Source organism: Glycine soja, chromosome 8 (genome assembly GCF_004193775.1).
Source record: "Glycine soja cultivar W05 chromosome 8, ASM419377v2, whole genome shotgun sequence".
Lineage (NCBI taxonomy): Eukaryota > Viridiplantae > Streptophyta > Magnoliopsida > Fabales > Fabaceae > Glycine > Glycine soja.
In genome coordinates, this window is record NC_041009.1 from 33,627,129 (window position 1) to 33,649,279 (window position 22,151).

General features: G+C 35.7%; 1 protein-coding gene across 3 annotated transcripts; it reads left to right on the top strand.

Moving 5' to 3' along the window:
* Positions 1-1,414: 1,414 nt before the first annotated feature.
* Positions 1,415-9,550, top strand: LOC114422958 (SUPPRESSOR OF ABI3-5-like). 3 transcript variants are annotated; one of them, XM_028389529.1, is made up of 16 exons: positions 1,416-1,628; positions 1,989-2,105; positions 2,327-2,367; positions 2,629-3,448; positions 3,531-3,602; positions 3,705-3,797; positions 3,882-3,961; positions 4,061-4,196; positions 4,397-4,484; positions 4,553-4,644; positions 4,769-4,837; positions 5,621-5,800; positions 6,452-6,608; positions 7,153-8,082; positions 8,625-8,803; positions 9,146-9,504. In XM_028389529.1, the coding sequence occupies exons 2-16, from the start codon at positions 2,058-2,060 to the stop codon at positions 9,329-9,331; spliced, it is 3,171 nt and encodes a 1,056-aa protein (XP_028245330.1). In that variant the 5' UTR covers positions 1,416-1,628; positions 1,989-2,057; the 3' UTR covers positions 9,332-9,504. The 3 variants fall into 3 exon arrangements, with proteins under 3 accessions (XP_028245332.1, XP_028245330.1, XP_028245329.1); XM_028389528.1 differs by having other exon boundaries at positions 1,417-1,628; positions 4,058-4,196; positions 9,146-9,550; XM_028389531.1 differs by lacking the exon at positions 8,625-8,803 and having other exon boundaries at positions 1,415-1,628; positions 4,058-4,196; positions 9,146-9,550.
* Positions 9,551-22,151: the final 12,601 nt, after the last annotated feature.

Below are 22,151 nucleotides of genomic sequence, written 5' to 3' on the forward strand. Positions count from 1 at the left end.
AAGATATTTTATAATATTCATGCGACAATAGTTTTTTTTTTTTTTTTTACAATCATCGCACTAAGGTGTGTATTTAATTAGAATTTTAAAACAATTTAAAAGATTTTTTTCCTTTAAAAATTCTTGAGCTATTCAATCAAGATTTTTAAATAATAGAGATAAGTCTTGTGGTATTTAGTAAAAAAATATTTAGGATTTATTTAAGAAATTCGATAAGGTTCGTTGATATTCCATTAAGATTCTTTATAATTTAAAAATAATCTTTTGGTATTTAAAAGTATACAAATTTTGATGAATTTTTTCTTAAGATGAATTTTAATGAATTTCATGAGATTTTTTAATAGAAAATACATATCAAACAATTTCACTCAAACTCTTAAGATTTTATGAGATTTTCTTTTTCTTTTTTGTTCTTGCCAATTGACATGTTTTTCTTTTCCCATTATATTTAATCCTTTGTCTCTTTGTTAAAAAGGATAGACATTCATATTTTTTTTACTCTTTTGAAAACATACCCAGAAACATGTGATATGATAGATATTTCCAATTCTTTGAATGTACAATTAAGATATCTTGATTATGTACTTATATGTGGATATATATAAATATGAGAAATGTATAGTTTTAACAAGTGTGACAAATTGACTATAAGTGGATAAATATATAAATGAAATTTTAAACAATTGTTGGGATATTTTTTGGTTTAATGAGATCGTTGTTATGAAAATGATTATAAATATTTATGACTACTTGTAAATATGATAGGAAAAAATGATTTATTATGTAACTAATGTTCTTTACACATGATGATGCGTTTTATTTAAAGTGTTAGGTGAGAAAAATTCATAAATCTTTATTAATAATTTCGAATGCTTTTTTAAATTCATAAAATCCTTTAAAATCTTAAAAATCTCTAATGTGACTAAATCTTATGAATTCATATTTTATGAATTCATTAAACTAAATTACAAATCATAATAAAAGTCTTTTAATAAATTTAGAACCTCATATATAATATCCCAAATCCCCTACCTCTAGATCAATCTTACTGGTTTGACAAACATACGAGTAAATGAGTTTAAATAAAAGTTCATGCTGTTTTTTTTAATAATTTTAGTACGAAATTGTCTCCATTAAAACAAGTAATAAATTTTTGATATAAATTATGAACACACACAAAATAAGTATTTTCCCCTCAAAATAATTATTTCATCCTACATAAAAACTGAATTAGGATTTCAACCTGAGATGCTTGATTAAGGTTCAAAAGCCACTACGACTTTTGCAACCCTGATTGGTTTATGAAAAAAAAAAGAGTTTAGAAAATAATCAGAAAAAAAAGAGTTTAGATAAACACGTGGTTATGAATATATTCTTAAGTTCCTTTTAAGTTCAGCTAAAAATGTGATTTATGAATTTAATTATATATCGGTGGTGAATTTTGACCATCATTCATCTAAAACTCATAGAAAGAGTCTCGTCCAGCCACTACTCCTACTTCATATAATTCACATTCACCCCTCTTCTTCCTTCCATCATCGAAGTGCCCTAACAACATTCACGCGCTCTTCGTCTTTTCCTTCATCAATCCGCGCGACACCAAAACCCTAGATCCGGCTCAATCATCGGTAAAAACCCTAACCGTCGATTTCTTTGTTCCTTTTTAACGAGAATTTCGTTTATTTTTTGGCTGTTTGGTTGATCAATCGAATTTGTTTCCGATGATAGATTGATAAATTTTACTCTTTTTTTTCAAAAAAATTATTGTTGGCTTTTTTTTTTTTTGCTCTGCAAATTATTGTTGGATTGTTTATTTAATTAATTGCGAAAATAGTTATAGTGCTGATGGGTATGTTGATGTGTGGGACAATACAACGAGGATTTTGAAGACGGTAATTGTTGTTGGAATTGGAAGAGAGGGTCCCAGAAGGTGGTGGTAAAGGGTTTCATGGTGGATATAACTGAATCTGTTTGTGCATATATTACAGGGAGAGAGAAAGGTTTTGACTTTGAGACAGTATTGCTAGAGAGAGGAACGGTGGTGGGCTTGGCAAGAAATGGATCCTGGTCGCTATGCTCTGCATCAAGGCTGGGATAATAACAGCGTAATTGTGGTTTCCTCCTTAAATAATTCACCTATATGGAATATATGGGGATCATTATTCAAAGAAACTACTATTAGGGTTTCAATCTGATTGATTTTTTATCGGAGAATTCTGAAAGAAAGCTAGCTGTGGGGGCAGTCAGATATGGACTCCATTTGCCTAACCCTCGTCTCACCATTGATTATTTGTTCCTGACATAGCTTATTCTCTTGAATCCACAGGCTCTTGAGGGATACGGCGCCGTCCACGACCCCAACTTCCGGTGAGTGCAACTGAACTGCTTCATGCTTATCATCGTCGCTATGGTAATGTGAAACCTGTGGGTAAAAGTTTGTGTCTTTGAGGATTTTTTTTTGTTTTCTAATTTGTTGCTTCTCATGTGTGATTGTATGACTGAGATCTGCTTTTGTGTTTTGTTATGCATAATGTTTGGCATAGGAGTATAAGGATAATGTAGTTATTTTGATGCGTAGTATTGAATTTTATCATTTCTTTCCTCCCATTTTACCCATATTTTTGGCAGGGTTGGTGGTTCCTATGACGAGCGAAGGTTTATAGATGAAAGATATCCAAGGGATGCTGTTTACCAGAGAAATAATTTCCACCGTGACATTTTGGATAGGGAGGCCTATCTGCCACCTGGACCTCCTGTTGGCCACTGGAGTCAAGCCAAACGGAGAGGTTATGATGAAGATTATGCACTTGACAGGGAATCTAGACGTTTTCAGAGGCCCTATCATGAATCGTATAATCAGATTGATGGTTTCAGGGATCGTGAGATTGACACCTATCCAGAATATGAAAGGTTTCGGGATGGCTATACTGGCATTGAAAACTATGGTGATCGAGGATATGATAAACCTGCCAGGTTTGTTGGAAATGACCATGGTGATGATTATGCATATGATGATGATTATGACTACAAGTCTCGAGCGTCCTCTCATCATCATAGGGAGGATAGCCATGAGAGGGATTATGATCATGGTCGACATAGTTATGATTCTGATTATGAAAGAGGTAGTAGAAGAGATAGTAATTGGAGGCAACGCGAATCACGTGATCGGGAAAGAGATAAGAGAGGTCATAGTCGGGAAAGAGATCTGAGTCCACATAGGAGACGTGAGCGTTCTCGTTCCCATTCTCGTTCTCGATCCCGGTCTCATTCCCATTCTCATTCCCGATCTCAATCTCGTGGACATGATGACCATCCAAGATCTAGGTCCCCTCGAGGTCGAAGCCATGGTCGAAGTTATAAGGCAGATAGCTATTCTGACAGTCGATATGACAAAAGCGAAAGACGTAGGGATCGTGATGATAAACGTCAGCGAGAGCATTATTCTGTGGTATGTGGTGAATAGTGCTTTTATATTTTAGGTGATTATCTTACTACTGTTAGACAATTTGATGTAAAAGCTGTTTTCATAGGCCCCATCTGCAACTGTTGTTGTGAAAGGTCTTTCACAGAAGACAACTGAAGAAGATCTATACCAAATCCTTGTATGTGGTACTTAATTTGTTTTGTTGAGTGTCATCATTTTCTCTTGTAGATTTTGGTAATGTTTATTTTCCTTACGGATATCATCATTTATATGATTTTAGGCTGAATGGGGTCCCCTCCGTCATGTTCGTGTTATAAAGGAGAGAAATTCTGGCGTCTCTCGTGGATTTGCATTCATTGATTTTCCTTCTATGGTATTTATCATGTTTATTTTCCAATGCTATATTTATGTCTTGATTTGATGAACGCTGTATTGAATGTAATATATTATGGATTAGGGAGCTGCACAAGGAATGATGGACAAACTAGGAGATGATGGCCTTGTTGTGGATGGCAGAAAACTTTTCTTTGAATATAGGTATTTTTTCATTTTAAAGCTTTGCAAATTGTCTGTACTTCCAAGTTATATCCTGATGCTGTAAATTACAATAGTCTATATTACCATCTGTTGCAGTAGTAAGCCAACCGGAGGTCCTGGTCCAGATGGAGCTATGAAATCAGGTCATAATTATAAGAGCATTACGGTTCCATCTGATTGGATGTGTACTATATGTGGCTACATTAATTTTGCGCGCCGGACTTCCTGCTATCAGGTTCATATTTTTCCACTACATCCTTTTTGTGTTCTATTACTATTTTTGAATCTGTAGACTTTATTCATGCTTAATGCTTTGGATTATCATGCCCAAATTAATTTAGGGTAGTCAGCCTTTTTACAATTGAGGTGTAAGTATGCATGCGTACATATGTGCAAATATTGAATTGGTTCAATGCTTAATTCTTATTATTACAGTGTAATGAGCCACGAACTGATGATGCACCTGCAGCAGATATTTCATTGTCAAATTCAGCAGCTATAGGAAAGAAAGGTTCAGAGGCAGGTAAGTATAACTCCTGTACCTGACATTGACTTTATTAATGCTCTGTAATTAACTATATGTGCAATCAGGTCCAACTCATGTGCTTGTTGTCCGTGGATTGGATGAAAATGCTGATGAGGAAATGCTCCGCTATGAGTTTTCCAAACATGCTCCGATTAAGGTTAGGTTACTAAATAGTTGAGCTAGTTAACTAATCCTTTTACTATGCCTATGCATTGGAGGGGCAGGGTTGTTCTTGTTTATGTTGCCATTTATATGCTAAGTAGTGTTATTATCTATTACAGGATCTGCGTCTTGTGAGAGACAAGTTTACTCATGTCTCAAGGGGATTTGCATTTGTACACTTTTATTCGGTAGGTACAACTTGTGATTAATAATTGAGCAATTCTTGTTGCATGTTGTGCTGGAATCTATTTCACTCTCTCTCTTCCTGGTCTTTAAAGGTTAATATCTTTGTCACACATTGATCACTAAGATCTTAAAATGGGTGCATTTGGACGGCTTGTGTCATTGCATAGTTAACTAGCACGCTTTACATCATTTGATGATATCTTCTTCCTAAAATATTTTCTAGTGAATTTGTAAAACAGTCTAAAGAGTGAAGACAGCTTTTTTATGGTGGACTTTGTTGGTTTCTTTGATTGAAATGACAGTTCCCATATTTGAAGGATTCATTGAAATTTTGTTAAGTAATACTTTGAGAGTTATATGGATAAAGAGGGTGTTTAGAAGATCTCATTTGGGCTTATGAAGGTGTCTTATTACCTTTCTATGAACTTAGTTTATTTTAATATGCTCCACCTAAAAGCTTATCAAAATTAGTTCTTTTTATCTTATTTCTAGAAGCTTATTGGTCAAGCTTATGATTAAGCTCTGATATAATAAGAGCTTGTTGAATAACTGCTTAAATAAGTTGTTTACCCAAATTTGTACAATTATATTTATATATTCAGTGGTAGCTATCTGTGTGTGTTTGCCATTGGAGTCCTATGCAATTGATACCGTTCATTTTCACATTTATGTTATTTTGTTTTCTAGAAAAAAAAAAGGAGGGGAAGGGAGGGAGTCTGGCAAGAAAAGTTGGTTGCTAATAGGTGTTTGGGTAGGTATTAATGTGGCAAGATATTTTTCTTTAGGTCGATGATGCTACCAAAGCTCTCGAGGCAACAAATGGAACTATGCTAGAAAAGAATGGGCAGATTCTAAGAGTGGCGTATGCAAAAAGTATCCTAGGCCCTGGATCAGGAACATCAGGAACTTCCCAATCAAGCAGTCTTGCAGCTGCTGCTATTGAGGCTGCGACATTTGCCCAACAGGTGTTTTATTCTTATATATATTATGAATTTGTATTTGTAGTTTATACATGGTTAAAGACATTCTGTATTATTTAAGATGAATATTGACAATTTCAAATCATTTTATGGAAATAACAGGATTCTGCCTCAGATATTTTTAGCAGAATTTTTTTTTTGCTTCATAATGTGTTAGGCAATACTTAAATTTGGTTTAAAAAATGTCCAAAGCATTTGCATCACTTATTGAGAAATCTGAATAGTGAAGTTCTGATTTCCTTAAGCTGAAAAAAATTGAGGCATTATTAAAAACCAGTTCTTTGATAATTTCAAGTAAATAATTGTTGTCAAATACAACAGAAGTAGAGGGGAATTTTTATTTGTATAGAAAGCTTTCATATTTCTCTCTGATCTGAGCTGGTTTCTAATTTGGTGTACAGCTCCTAGGTAATTAAATTTCCCGTATGTGTTTTCCTGTGTGTATTGTCACTGATTTTTTTTTTTATTGTAGAGGGGAATTTCCACCAAGAGTTATTTCTAATCTCATTGAATATGCCACATTAATATTTTGTATTTCTTACTACAGTTTTGTGTTCTTAATTATAGTTCTGATATGCTGTAGTTATTTGTTATCATAAATTTGATATATGGATTTTGCTTTTCTGCAATATTCAGTATGATTCTGTGGGATGGGCTCCAAAAGAATACAATCCAGATGCCAAACAATCTACTGGTCCAGAAGTTGGTGCTCCACAATCAGGCTTTGTTTGGGATGAAGCATCGGGCTATTACTATGATGCTGCTTCTGGGTTTTACTATGATGGAAATACTGGTATGTATCTTGATTGAGTTGGTCGGAAAAGCCTGTATTGTTTATCTTAAAAGTTTATCAAAAGCATTTTTGTTTGCTGCATAGGTAATTCTCATGTTGCTCTTAGATTCTCAAGACTTTTTTCCCTGTTATGTGGCCTTTTTTCTAATGATCCAAAAGCAAGTTTGGAGAGTCCCCAAAACATGCATGTTGAAGTGAACTATACTCCTATTTATTACTGGTGCAGTAGTATCAGTTAATTTTTAAGCTTTTTCTTATCCTGTATTGCCCTTCTCTCCTATTCTTGTGTAATTGAGTTGTTAGAAGGGATAAGGCTACAATTTTTGTTCATTTCCTGTTTACCTACTATGTTTCCGTGGGTGCATGTCTTATATTCACACACTTCATAGCATTGTGCTTTGGGAAATGTTGCTTATGGAGCCTGCAAGTATTTGTTGAGCCTATTTTTTTACCAGCATTAAGAATCGGAAACACTAATATACTTGTCAAAAGTTGTATTATCTTATTGTTTTATTTTGGATTTTTACACTCTTGTTATTTGTAGGTCTTTACTATGATGGTAATAATGGGATTTGGTATTCATATGACCACCAAACTCAGCAGTACACACCTTGCACTGATCAAAATCAGAATAAAACGTCTAATAACGAGTCTGAACCTTCTAAGGTATCTGATAGTTCTGAAAGTAAAAAGGTCATTTCTGCACCAGCTACTACTGTTGCTTCAGTTGAGAAGCCAGCTTCATTGGCAGATGCTGTACAGGCTGCAGCAGCTGCTGCTTTAGCTGCAGAGAAGAAAGAGAAAGAAAAATCAAAGGAAATAAAACTTGCCTCAAAAAGCAGTATACTGGCAAACAAGAAAAAAATGAACAATGTGTTGACCATGTGGAAGCAAAGGAGCCATGAGGGGCAGGCTACTCGAGTGGCTCTGGAAGACAATCAGCCTTCTGTTTCAGCTGATGATAGGTCATATTCTTCTGGGCATTCTGCAAAGAATAAGTTAAAAAATGAGACTATGGTAAGGGAAAGTAATGCTTCTAATCCGGGAAGTCACACAACTCTTGCCCAGGTTGCTGCTATTGATTCTCGGGCACAGCCACGGCCTGTTAGTAATAGCCTTGGAGGCACTGTGATGGGGGTTATAAGGGGCTCAGGAAGAGGGGTTGTTAAATCAGATACTTATTCAGGTTCTACATCTGTTGCATCATCTATGCCAAGTTTACCTTCAGCGAATGCTGATGCACAGACATTTGCTACTCCCTTTAGAACAGATGTATCTGCCCTGGGTTCATATACACCATCTGCGACTGTTGGAAGTGGTCGAAGAAGGTTTTCGGAAATGCCTCAATCTGCTTCAACTCACAAGGAACAACCTCAAACAACTTACAGGGACCGTGCAGCTGAGAGGAGGAGTTTGTATGGCTCATCATCTTCAGTTGGAAATGATTTAGCTGACCTTGAAATTGGGGATTCAAGTAAGACTACTTAATTTATATTGGGTTTCATTGCTTGAGTTAAAGTACTTTTGGAAAACCGCTGAGGTGAAGGAAAGTGTTTGCTTGACAGTAATTAATTACTAATTTCAAAACACTGTCTGTTATCTGATGAAAAAGGCTCTTTGAGTAGAGGAAGCTTTAGTTTTTTGTTAGGTGTAAGGCATTGGTGTATTACATGTTATTGTATTTGATGACTGAAGGTGTAGGGAATCTCTTTTTTTTAATAAGGGGAATGGAAGAAATTTTCCTGGTCAGGAAATCAAATGTGTGCGTAAATTCTTTTATAGTTTTAGGTATATATTTTTTTAAAATATAATAGAACTGTTTTTTTTTTTAAATCTCTTGGCCAAAAAGTTAGTTTTAAAAAGTTATTTTAGCAAGTTCATGTATCAATAGGGTAATATTTATAAATTTTAAATAACTAAATAGTAAGTTTGCAAGGCAATAGGTTCACTGGTAACTTAGATATGTGGATTGACGTTTTGAGAAAATATTTGTTTCTACCATATGTATCCTTGAAGATCGAGATTTTGCATCAAGGAAGGGTGATCCCATGCCATTCCCTCCTGGGGTTGGTGGAGGACGCATAGTTGGAGATGCCAACCTTGATACTTTTGAGGTGATTACGGCCGAAAAAGCAATTGACGAAAACAATGTTGGTAATCGGATGCTTCGCAACATGGGCTGGCAGGAAGGATTGGTACCGTTTTGTTCCTCCTCATTACATGAGTTTTTACGTATTACATTTTTTTGTTATTCAAGTTGTTTGGTAGAGCTTGATATATTATTCCAAATTTCCTCTTTTCAGGGATATGCTAGTACTTTGATCCTAGACCTAGATAATATTTTCCTCTAGTTTAGATATATGTGTATATAATACACACACACACACGTATATATATTATTTTCTTCAGTCATTTTGGACCTCAAGAATTGGATGGGATACCCCTGGAAATTTGGTATTTTCTCAACATATCCGCCGAAGGATTCTAACATTTCTTCATTATGGTTGTTTCTTGTATTATGGATAATTTGATTACAGGGACTAGGAAAGGATGGGAGTGGAATGATAGAGCCTGTCCTGGCACAAGCCACAGAAAATAGGGCAGGACTTGGGAGTCAACAGAAGAAGTTGGATCCTAGCCTTGAGGTGCAGGCAGGGGACAGTTACAAGATGCTTATTCATAAAAAAGCACTTGCCAGGTTTCGGGGGATGTCAGAGAGTTAAGGTTTGAGCACAGTATATAGGAGTTAGCTTTGATAAATATATTATTTAGATGTTTTATCAATATTCTTATTGTAAACACTAGTTTGCCAGGACAATTTCGAATTTCATTTTTTGAAATTTAGTCAACATGTCAAATTCTGCCCAAATTAAGCATGATCTCTGCTTTGGTTGAACTCTGACGAGTGTTTTGGAATGCCATTCAACTTTTTTTTGCCTTGAGTTGAGTTCAAGTGGTTCTGTCCTGTGGGTGTGGTGTGGTTTACATATTTTGAGATCAAGAAGCCTTTTATTGGCAGTTTTTAAAAAGTCATTACAGGATTTGGCTCAAGATAAAGATACTTTAAAATATCCTTACAGGAATCAAATTCCTTTTTTTTTTTAAAAAAGTCAAACATCTGCATATTACGTATTACAGTATGACCCAGGGTTTGTTGATGCAGGTAACGGACAGTGAAATAAATTAATTTAGCTTTATTAGACTGGCAATCATACTAGTATTCTACCTGAAAAATGTTTAAATTTATGGATATTTGTTAATTTGGGGCATTCTCTGATGTTGGTGATTGCGATGGATAGAATTTCAGTGCGATATTGTAGTGTTTTTCTTCATTTTTGTTTTTTTGATCAGCAAAGATAATTATATTCATATATATGAGAAAAGTACCAGAGGTACTTGAGATACATATAATTGGATGACCATAATCTGGTTCCAAATCAGACTAAAATAGAGTATGGATAGGAACCAAAAAGGCTTCACCCTGCCATGAATTAAAATGCTAATACAAAAAGCCTTGTCTGATATTAGTAGACCATTGATTAAAGTGTACTGCAAAGCCTTTCTCCAGATTTGATAACCATGTCCACAAAAGAAAAGAAGCATCATCAATCAATTTATTGCTGTCAAAAGGATTCATTGGTGAAGATGATCTTATTTCTCTTCTGTCAAATTGTTCAAGTTATAGCCATCACTAGCACTTCCATCTATTAGTCCTTGTACCACCAGCCAGTATGGAACCATGATGGAGAAAGTGTTGCCTTGGGTCAATCGGTAGAGCGGCTGAAATATTCAGCCAAGATAATGATTCCCACCAAATGGGGAAGGATTTTGTTGTAGTGAAAAACAAATGCCCTGCTTCCTCTTCCATATTTCCACAAAATGGACATCTCCTATCCGCAACCTCTACTTGTCTCTTGTACAAATTTACTTTAGTAGGCAACTTATCTCCAAGAAGCCTCAAAGCAAAAACCGCAACTTTGATTGGCACCGTTAGATTCCACAACTCCTCAAATCCTGGATCCCTTTCCCCCTCAATTGCTTCCCTTGTCATTAATTTATAAGCTGACTGTACTGTGTATTGTCCGCTTTGATCTGCCTTCCACTCCCACTCATCCCTTATGTTTCTCTGTATTGTGTTCCTCTCAATGTCTCTTAGGAAATTTGAAGCCATTGTTATCTCATTGTCAAACAATGGCCTCCTCCATGACAAGTTCCACTCCCATTCGTTGTCCTTAAAATCTCCCAACTGCTGGATTGTTTGGTTCTGTTGTTGGGAGACTACAAACAGTCTTGGATACTTTGTGATTAATGAAATTGCTGGATTGTTTGGTTCTGTTGTTGGGAGACTACAAACAGTCTTGGATACTTTGTGATTAATGAGGCCTCTCCTTGTATCCACTCGTCTTCCCAGAATTTAAACCTGTCCCCTCTCCCCACCTTCCACATGATCCCTTTTTTGAGCTGCTCGCCCTGTTGTGAGGCTTGAAAGATTATCTTTAGGTCCCTCCACCATAATGAGTCGTTATTGTTGCCAGGTTCTTCATCTAGACCCCTTCACCTGCCATATTTGGATTGCAAGACTCTTGCCCACAGTTGTCCCTCATGCTGGAATAAATTCCATCTCCACTTGCCAAGTAGAGTAAGATTGAACATGTTTATATCCTTCATGCCCAAGCCTCCTTTTTTTTTTGGTCTGTATATTATCTCTCATTTGATCCACGCTATTTTGTTTTTATTTGGACCTCCACCCCACAGAAATTTGCGTTGCAAGCTGACTAACTTATCCTCTACCTTCTTGGGTATCCTGAAAAAAGATGAAAAGTAAATAAGAATAGAATTTAGGACTGATTGGATAAGGGTGACTCTCCCCCGCAAAGGACAAGTGTCTTTATTTCCACTTAGATAATGCCCTCTCACACTTTTTGATGATAGGATCCCACATCTGAACCCGCCTCGGATTTGCCCCAATAGGTATGCCTAAATAGACAAAAGGGAAGGACAACAAGCTACAATTCAACCAGCTGGCTGCATCAGACTTCCATCTTTCCGTCATACCAAATGCACCAAAACCACTTTTTGCAAAATTAATCTTGAGACTCGATGCAAGCTCAAAAATCCACAAGATTGCTTTAATCGCCCTGACATTCCCCTGTGAGGCATTCCCAAAGAAAATTGTGTCATTTGCATATTGAAGGATGCTAACCTCCACTCTGTTTGACCCCACTGAAAAGCCTCGGTACAGATTTCTCTTGACAGCCTCTCTCACAAGTCCATTCAGTGCCTCTGCCACTATATTGGATAAAAAAGGTGCTAGTGGATCACCTTGCCTGAGACCTTTGTGGTGAGAATTCCGCCGAGGGGCTACCATTTATCAGTATCGATATAGTAGCGGATTTTAAGCATCCCTCTATCCACTGGATCCATTTGGCGCAGAAGCCCATCCTCCTTAACATATAGATCAAGAACTCCCATGAGACTGAGTCATAGGCCTTTTCATAGTCTACTTTGAAGACTAGACACGGTTTCTGACTTCTCTTTGCCTCATCCACCACTTCGTTAGCTATCATTGCACTTTGTATCAGATGCCTCCCTTCTATAAATGCAGATTGGGTTTCATGTATTATAAATGGCATGACCTTCATTCTATTGGCCAGCAGTTTGGCCACTATCTTGTACATGCAACCAATTAGTGAGATCGGTCTATACTCATCCAACGACTGTGGATTGGGCACCTTGGGGATTAAAACAATGAAGGATGCATTACCTCCCCATGGGAAGATACCATTGACATAAAATTCATCCATGAATCGTAGCACGTCCGGTTTCACCAAGTTCCAGAATGCCTTGATGAATTTGAAATTGAACAAGGTTGTTAAGATTGTTATCATACTTTAAGAATCTCATGATACATGTTGCGAATGGTGTTTTGTGCTGAATTGCTCACAGGATCGTGCCGATGTGGGTTCATTATGAAATTGTGATTTTGCAGGTAGACTATTGTGATCGACGATCTTTGGTGAGTTGCGATAGGGCAGGAAAATTTGGGTCAGGCCCATCTGAACTGCCTCTATAAACCTTATTGTTGTGTTTAGTTAGTTTAGGGGATGAAAAAAAAACAAAAATATTTGAATTAAAATAGTGTAAAAGGTTTGAGATCACAATAAAACATTATTTTCCTTCTATTCTCTCCCCCTCTCCTAAAACATACACTGCCTAAGGCACAATAAAACATTATTTTCCTTCTATTCTCTCCCCGTCTCCTAAAACATACACTGCCTAAGGCCCGTTTGACTGGTTTTCTATTTTCAGTTTCAAAATTATTAAAAACTAAATTCAATTTATATTTTGAGTTTTCAATTTCAATTTATTTTTGGTAACAGTCGGTTGCACAAAAAGATATAATTTTTTTAAAAAAGGGCCTCCTATGTTCATCCTATACTGTTCGTCTCTTTTCTTCCAAAGACAATATTATATGTGAATCCTTCTTATCACATCCAAACACAAACTACATGGCTTCCAAATTTCAATTATCAAATCTGATTCAAAGTACAAGTTAGATTTGCTAGAAAAAGAAATTCAATTTCAATACCAACATTCCAAAAAAATTTAATTCATTCTTAGCCGTTCTATTAAATATTTCACGGGCATTTTTAATTTGCTTGTATTTTAACGCATTTCATAGGCATTATTTTTTGCTGTATAGAGAACCTTTCACATGGCTTCTAGATTGAATACGAAATTTTGTCCCCTAGAACCTTACTATACAAATAAAAAAAGGGAGGAATTTAACAATGTTACAACATTCATGTATGAACATCAGTCAATGTTTTGGGTAACTTTTCCACCCTGTTACAAATTCTTATTATCTCCATTTCAATTAAAATGCAACATCTATAATCAACTTAAACTTACAGAAAAGGGAATTTTCACTGCAACAATAAAAAAATTCCAGTCAATAACCCCCCAACCATGTAGGTATAGATAGCAACAGCATCAGGACATATACAAATAACTCATCCATCATAAAGGTTTTTGTCCATCCTAAACAATGATTATTAGAGAAGTGATGAAATTGCTTGAAGGATCTTTGGAGTGTTGGGTGAAAAAAAAAGAAGTTAGGTTTCCAAAACACCCAAATCCAATGAAACAAAACTTGGATCTATGAATATGCATCACCTCTTTGTTGTGAAATCTGAGATGCAGATCTTTTGTCGCAGTCGTGCACATATGGTATCACAATCAAAGATGCAAATCCCGTGCTAACAACATGCAGACCCACCAGCAAGCCTTCGCTTTTGGCTTTGATGCAACCTCTTCGTCTCCTTTGCACTCCCTTCACTGTCTGGAGGCGACAAGGTTTGATCTACGAAGATTGGAGGCAACCAGCTACAAGCAACGACCATTAGAGAGAGAGGGAGAGCAAACAAGAAACACAACTGCGTTGAGAGAGCAAGCTGTCTAGAGAGAAGGCCGCATGGAGAGAGAACCGTCGAAGAGAAAGACTGTCAATTGATAGAGCGTTGTTGAGAGAGAGAGAGACCAAGAGAGCAACATAAAGATTTAGGGTAAACTCACAACAAAACTCCAAAAACCAGTTCTTATTGTTTTACAAATAAAGATAAAACTGTTTTGAAAATAATTAAAAAAATTAACTTTGCCCCAATTTTGTTTAATACATTCTTCGTTTTGAAATTCCATTTTAAAATCGAAGATAAAAAACTTTACCACCCCAAATGGGGTCTAAGTTTTTGTCTTTCCTATTTGAAAATAATCCCTTTTTTGTTGTGTGACTCTTCAACCCCACACCCATTTGTGTGACATCAAAGTTACATGCTATTGTATCTTGCACTCATTATTGCATCCAACACCTTCCATTAAATTATGGAAAGCCCATTCCAGAATCTGTATTTTGGAATTTAATGGAGGTGTTGGATATAATAGTGAGAGTGTAGAAAATAAATGTCATAGTTGTATTGTCATTGTTTGATTTGTGTTGACAATGAGTTTGACATTGTTTTTTTTTAATCAACAAAGAAGGTTGGACATTGTAACCTTCTACAATAGGCAATAGTGTGGTTCTATGTCGTCTCAAAGTTGTGTTCTATAGCTAATGATTTTTAAGTTTTGCTCCATTTGTTTTAGTTTGTTAGACCTTTATTTTAACTCATTTTTTTTAAATAAGCATAACACATAATATGATAAATAATTAAATAATAATATTAATATAACAAATTAAGTAATAATAATGAAAATATAGTAAATCATTTTCAACTTCAATAAAAGAATGATTTTTACAACCAATGTGTACTAACTTTCTGCCAAAGGATTGTAGAGTAGAAGATCTAACAATTTATAATTAATTTTTATTTCTACCTTCATCAATTGATTCACAATTTCCTTGAAGGTGTTTTAGTGATTGATCATATTATCGTTGTTTGAGTACTCCAACTTTACCAGGTCTTCTTTAAAATCATGGATTCAAGTTTTATGCATAACTCATACATTGGTACAAGTTGATACATACTTGAACAAACATCGAACAACACAAATCCAAATTTATAGCAACAACTCTTTGATTCAAAAGCTCCCAATCTTTGTTAGTCCTTTTGTCTAGCTGCTTCTAATTGGTTATTGGCCAATACAAATCCTTTGAGTATGGATTATCTTCAATCATTGATTTCCAATAAAAGTAATTATTTGCATTTGTCTTCAATATATCACCATCATGAGCGATAACTCTCTCCATCCCGAGTTAACAAATTGAACGCCCTCTTTGTAAAACCCTGCTATTTATTTTTTCATATCTATATGTCGATAAATGTTGTGAATATGTTTTATATTATTAGTTAATAGTAACATGGGAGTATGAGTTTGGATATCAAAATTGAGTTTTCATAATTAAATACGTTAAAGGTAATGAATATATATTCTCTGAAGATTTATAGTATATCTTGTTTTGTGGCTCACAAGCCTCTTTTCCCTTAAAACTCTTATTGGGCTGTTTTGCTCACAACCTAATAATATCAGAGTTGATATTGGTCCCTATCCTCTTTGGTATTGGCCCCTACAAACCTAAGAAAAGACTTTCTTACCCCTCTCAGTTCTCCCTCCCTCTTCTCTTTCCCTATGCCCCCAACCCTTCTCATCCCTACCCAACTCACCACCATCACACCATCTCCTCCCTAAATCTGAACTAGTGTCGAGCCCAACCAACACCGTTACCACCTCCACCACCACCATGCCATCAACATCACCATTACCACTAGCATGGATACCATTGCCACCACCATTAATGTGGTTTCCAGTATCATTGTCACCACCACTGCCACCTCCGTCACCACCACCACCACCACATGGTGGCACCACCAACACCATCGTCGCCATTAACATCACCATCGATAATGCTACCATCATCAATGTTGTTACCATCGTCATTGTTACCACCACCACCATTACTACCAACAGTACCACCTCTGCCATTGCCACCTTAACCACCACCACAATCACCACCAATGTCGTCGCAGGCACCACCACCGCCACCGCTTGGTGCCACCACCAACACCATCATCACTGCCATTATCGTCACCATCAACATCACCATCACCACCAACACCATCGTCATTGCGATTATCATCACTACCAACATCACCATCACCACCAACATTGCTATCACTACCACTACCATTAAAGTCACTATCACCTTCATTGTCACCACCACTACCAATAATACCAGCTCCACCACCTCAACCATGACCAACGTCGCTTCAACCACCACCATCACTAATATCACCTCTGTCACCACTACCACCACCAAAGTTGCCATCATTGGTTGCCACTGCCAACACTACAATTTGTAGCACCACCATTTGTATTGCCACCGCCACCAATGCCACCTCTATCACCACCACCACCACAACCACCACTAATATCTCTATCATCGTCGTTGTTGTTGACATCACTACCATCATCATTGTTGTCACCACTACACAAATATTTTTAAACTAATTTTAATATGATATGAAACTTTCAAAATGAGTTTATTTGAAACTAATCATATTTTAAAAGTTGGTTTTTATTTTATTTTTTGAAACTAAAACTAAAAATTGGTTGTTATTTTTAAAAAATTTAAAACTCATAATTGAAAACCACCCCAAACAAGTCCTAAGACATCTATTTTTTAAACCTAAGCGTATATATATTTGAAGCATCTAAATCCTTTTTATAAAAAGCATCCAATGTTTAATTTCTTAAATTCTTTTTACAAAAAGCTTGTTATTGGCATATTGGTTTATATATCAATGGACGAAGTTATCCTTAAGTTGAAACCTTACAATGCATCCTTGAAAAATGTCCACGTGTTTTCCAACCTATATTTGGCTTGTTTCTTTTTGTAATATTTTGTTATGAATATCTTGATGAATCAAACTTTCGTTCATTTTTTATTTTTGAAACTTCGTTGTCAAACTCAGACCTTCTTTTCCTAGAAACAATGCCCTGCCTAAGATGGTAATCTTGTTAACAAAATTTTTGACTCAACGAAGGACACAAAGAGTTCGTCTTTGTATGAATTTATAAAAAAAAATGTTTTATTTTCTAAAATCAAAGTTGTTGTCATCAAATTCTCCTAAGTCATAACCTTAGGATGGCACAAAACTTCAATCTCTAATGTGACAATTTTTAGATAAAAAAAGTTTAAATACACAATGTATTCCTTTTTAAGCCCAATTTTTGTGTAAAAAAAATTGTAGTGGTATTCATTAAACAAGGGGGTCTTACTAGTATTCAATTGAATATAACTTATAGAAATAATATTAAAGAGTGGGTTGAAAAAGGGAAAGGAAGAAAGTGATTCGTTGAGAATAGAGAATGGACATGGTTAAAATGCGTGTACATGAGCATAGAAATAAAGAGTGGACATAGGACCCACTAATATAGTGATGGTTACATAGATATCTTGCGAAGGCTTACTAGTTTTTTCTTTTTTTTCTTGACAAATGGCATCTTATTTTTAGGGGTGATGCTAGGTGCACCGGCATTATCGCTTGTGCACCCAACAATTTTTGGTAATTCCATAATTACTCCTGTGTCTTCTTCTTCTTTTATTAAGTTGGTTTTACTGGTTTGTGGCATTTGCGCGTGCTTCACTTTCTGCTCTGTTAGTTTTTCTCATTGAGTGAGGTGTCGCTTAGGTGGAGGTGAAAGTGTTACCGGTGGGTGGTGGTGGTTGCAGTGGTTGGTTCGTCATCGGAGGTACACCAGCTACGCGGGTTGGTGTTGCTGGTTTCCCTGAGTGAGTTGATCCGTATGTTGAATTTAAAGATACAAATTACATGATCTGTATATTTTATATGGATCATGCTATCTGTATGTTTAATTTCAACATATGGATCAAGTTGATCCGTATGAACCATACGGATCAAGTTGATCCATATGGTTTATACGGATCAACTTGATCCGTATGGTATCAAATTTTGAAATTTGTAAAAATTATTTAAAGTTTTATTTTTTTTAATTATAAATATGTTTGTATGTAAATTTGTAAATAAATATTATTTTTTTATATGTTTATTTGAAATAATTCATATGTAGATTGATATAGGGTTTTTGGTTTTTAATATATATGGTTATGAATTGTAGTGTTGATAAAATGGTATGTAGTAAAAGATTACGTTGATTTTTGTATGATATTATATGTATAGTGCGGTTAGGTGTTGTATGTTTGTCATGTGGAAATTTTTAATTTGTTGTTAAGATGGACAAAGATCAATGGATGTATGACAATATTATGTCTGAAGAAAATGATATAGATGATGAAAAGGAATAAGAATGTGGTGTGAATGAACAACATGTTGATTATTCGGATGCGTTCAATACTTCTCAGGTAATTTTCTTCATTATTGTTATTAAATTGATAAAATGAATGTCCCTTTGAAGACTAAAATTGTGTGGGTTGCTTTGTAGGTGTTTGTTACTCGAGATGATGTTTTGCAGTGGGCTCGATCAGTTGCTTATGAAAACGGATTTGTGGCAGTGATTATGAAGTCAGACACAAACACTGGTATTAGATGAAGGACTTCATTTGTGTTAATTGGTTGTGAGAGGAGTGGTCAATATAGGTCTAGGAAGAAAGATTTTGTTAGAAGAGATACTGGGAGTAGGAAATGTGGGTGTTCCTTCAAGCTTCGTGGGAAACCAATGGTTGGAGGACAAGGTTGGATGATGAAGTTGATGTGTGGGAGTTATAATCATGAATTGACCAAGTCATTAGTTGGACATCCATACACTGGGCGATTGACTAAGGATGAAAAGACAATTATTGTTGATATGACAAAGTTAATGATCAAACCCATTCTGCTAACGTTGAAGGAGCACAATGCCAATAGTTGTACAACAATCAAACAAATATACAATGCAAAAAGTGCATATCGTTCTTCCATTAGAGGAAGCGATACTGAAATGCAACATCTAATGAAGCTTCTTGAACGAGATTAATATATTCATTGGCATAGATTAAAGGACGAAGATGTGGTACATGATATCTTTTGGTGTCATCCTGATGCAGTGAAGTTATGCAATGCATGCAATTTTGTGTTTTTGATAGATAATACCTATAAAACAAACAGGTACAAGCTCCCACTACTTGACTTTGTTGGTGTCACACCAATGATGATGACATTCTCTGCTGGTTTTGCTTATCTAGAGGGTGAATGTGTTAATAATGTGGTATGGGCTTTAGAACGGTTTCGAGGTTTTTTTCTAAGACGTGATGCCCTCCCTGAAGTTATTGTGACTAACAGAGACCTAACATTGATGAATGCAATGAAAACTATATTCCCTGAATGTAAAAACTTGTTGTGCAGGTTTCACATCGACAAGAATGTCAAGGAAAAATGTAAATCCCTAATTGGTCAAAAAAATGCTTTGGAGTATGTGATGGATGCCTGGGGAAGTTTGATTGATTGTCGTTCAGAACATCAGTTCGATGATTGCCTTAAGAAGTTTGAAATTGCTTGTTCACCTTGACCAATGTTTGTTGACTATGTTAACGAAACATGGATAATTCTCCACAAGGAAAAATTTGTTACAGCCTGGACGAATAAGACAATGCACTTAGAAAATACAACAACAAACATGTATGAAAATGTTAAAGTTTTTCTATTAGGGTTGATGAATTGATGGATTTTAATTATTGTATTTGTTTATTATTTTTGTGTATTTCAAATGTAGGGTTGAATCTCCTCATTGAGCTTTAAAAAGAGTATTACAGAATAGTCTTGGAGACCTATGTAGTGTTCGTGATGCCATGAACAACACACTGAAATTAAAGCATCCTTTGAAACAAGTACACATGTGGTTGGACACGTTTTTAAAGTTACCTTATACAAGAGGCTTCTTGGCATGATTTCTAGGTATGCCTTAAATCAGATTGTTGCTGAGTATAAACATGTACATTATGCTGGCTAGAATCCTTCTCATTGTGAGTGTGTCATGAGAACTACGCACGGTCTTCCTTGTGCATGTGAGCTATCTAAATATGTTCTTGGTAGAATCCCACTAGATTCAATCCATATGTTTTGGAGGAGATTAAGTTTTTTAGACCAAGGGTTATCTGAGCCCCAAGTGACCATAAAGAAAGAGATGAAAACCATATCTAAGTGATTTAAGGAACTTGATGTTTATGGTAAAGTAACTCTAAAGAGTAAACTTTAGAAAATTGCATACCCTGATGAAAACTCTATGTGTCCTCCTCCAGAAAAGGTCAACACTAAAGGTGCACAGAAGAAACCGGTGAATAAAAACCAAAGATCAACAAAGTGTGATTCGTCTTACTGGGAGTATGTTGATGCTTTACATTTTGTGCAAAATAGTAATTCTTAGTGAAGCGTAGTGCATCATTTTCTGACCAGCCCATTCCAAGAAGGACCATGCCGATGTTGGATCAGTTTCATCCATTTATACACGATTTCATTGACAACATTGTGGATGTCAAAGTTGACGGTAACTGTAAATATCGTGCAATTGTTGCTTTATTAGGTATGGGTGAAGATTCTTGGTCCTTGGTGCGCAACCATTTGCTTAAAGAACTTGGCAAATGGTCAGATGACTATATCAAGCTCTTTGGTGGCACAGACAAATTCAAGGAATTAAGGAAGTCCCTATTTGTTGATGAGTTATCCATGATATGTAATTTATGTTTTGTTTTTTAAGAATTAACTTTAAATAAATGTGATGTGTATATTTGTTTGATTCAGGTTACTATGGATAAGTGGATGGATATAACGAGAAGGGATATATCATTGCATCAAGGTATAATGTAATCCTTGTATCGTTGTCCCTACAACAAAGCATGACGTTCTTTCCTCTTAGAAGTCAACCACCAAAAGATTCTTTTGTGCATCGCATAATATGTATCGGTCACGTCTATGACAATCATTTTGTTCAGGTAGATTCAAGATAATCCTATTCTTAAATTTATGCAATCATTTGTGTTATAATAATGTAATTTTTTTTTTGCATGTACAACAAGTTTATTTAAAAGACCATTGTCCTTTACCGCCTCTAGCATTGTTATGGTCTAGGAATTGTCATCCTCAGGCAAAGCAGTGGCCAACTCCATATATTAGTAGAATGCATTAGTACAAAAACTTGATGATGTTGAAAAGAGACTATGTTGACATAACTGAAGACTGAACATTTAGCTTATAATGACTTTGTAATGTCCTACATTAATATATAATTGTTAGGCTTCATATTCACGTAATTGTTAGTAGCTTTGTTACGTTAAACTTAATTGTTTAAGGTGTAGAACTTAAGAATTTACTGTCACGTCATTACTAGGGTTACCTGATACGTTTAACGGTTACGTAATTTAAAATATTTTTTTAACGTTAACCCTAATATTTAGATGCATAAACATAGTCTAAAAGTTATAAACCAAAAAAAAATTAACATTTACAAAATGTTTGGGAAAACGAAAATGTTGTCAAATACAAGAAAATTATAAACATAGTCTAAATATTAAAATATAAAATGGATGACGTCTATGGCTAATTCGTATGCCCCCTTCGTCGTGACCTGCATAAATATTGCCCTCTGCTGTGACACTCCTAGCGATCCTTAAGCAGTCTTCCATGATCTCGTGTACTTCTGTGCCTGTAGTGACTATCCTTAGATTGAGCAAACGCTCCAACCTTTCTGCGATTGCTTGGCAAGCCACATATGGAATTGAAAACAACTGGTAAAGTATTACATTATTTCAAAATTAAACTAAATGACATTTAGTAGAACATTAATGCAACATTATTTACGATTGCATGTCTAGGCTACTCCACATCAGAAGGGGCCTGTGTCGGTGTTGCTGCTGGTGATAGTGGGACTTGAGGGATATGTGGCTCCATATATGTGTCATTCTGCATCACAGGTGGATGTCTGGCCGGATCAATAGGTTGTGTCGGTGTTATGAATGGATGGGAAATCATGAAAAACCAGTGCATGAATCTGATGCACATTGACCTGACACAACATAAATCTACCCCACTGCTG

Bases quoted from the DNA above. Each gene is read 5' to 3' on its own strand.
- LOC114422958 (XM_028389528.1), top strand. From the start codon at position 2,058: ATGGATCCTGGTCGCTATGCTCTGCATCAAGGCTGGGATAATAACAGC. The intron at 5,801-6,451 runs GTGTTTTATTCT...TGCAATATTCAG, and splicing joins CTGCGACATTTGCCCAACAG to TATGATTCTGTGGGATGGGC. The intron at 8,083-8,624 runs GTAAGACTACTT...GTATCCTTGAAG, and splicing joins CCTTGAAATTGGGGATTCAA to ATCGAGATTTTGCATCAAGG.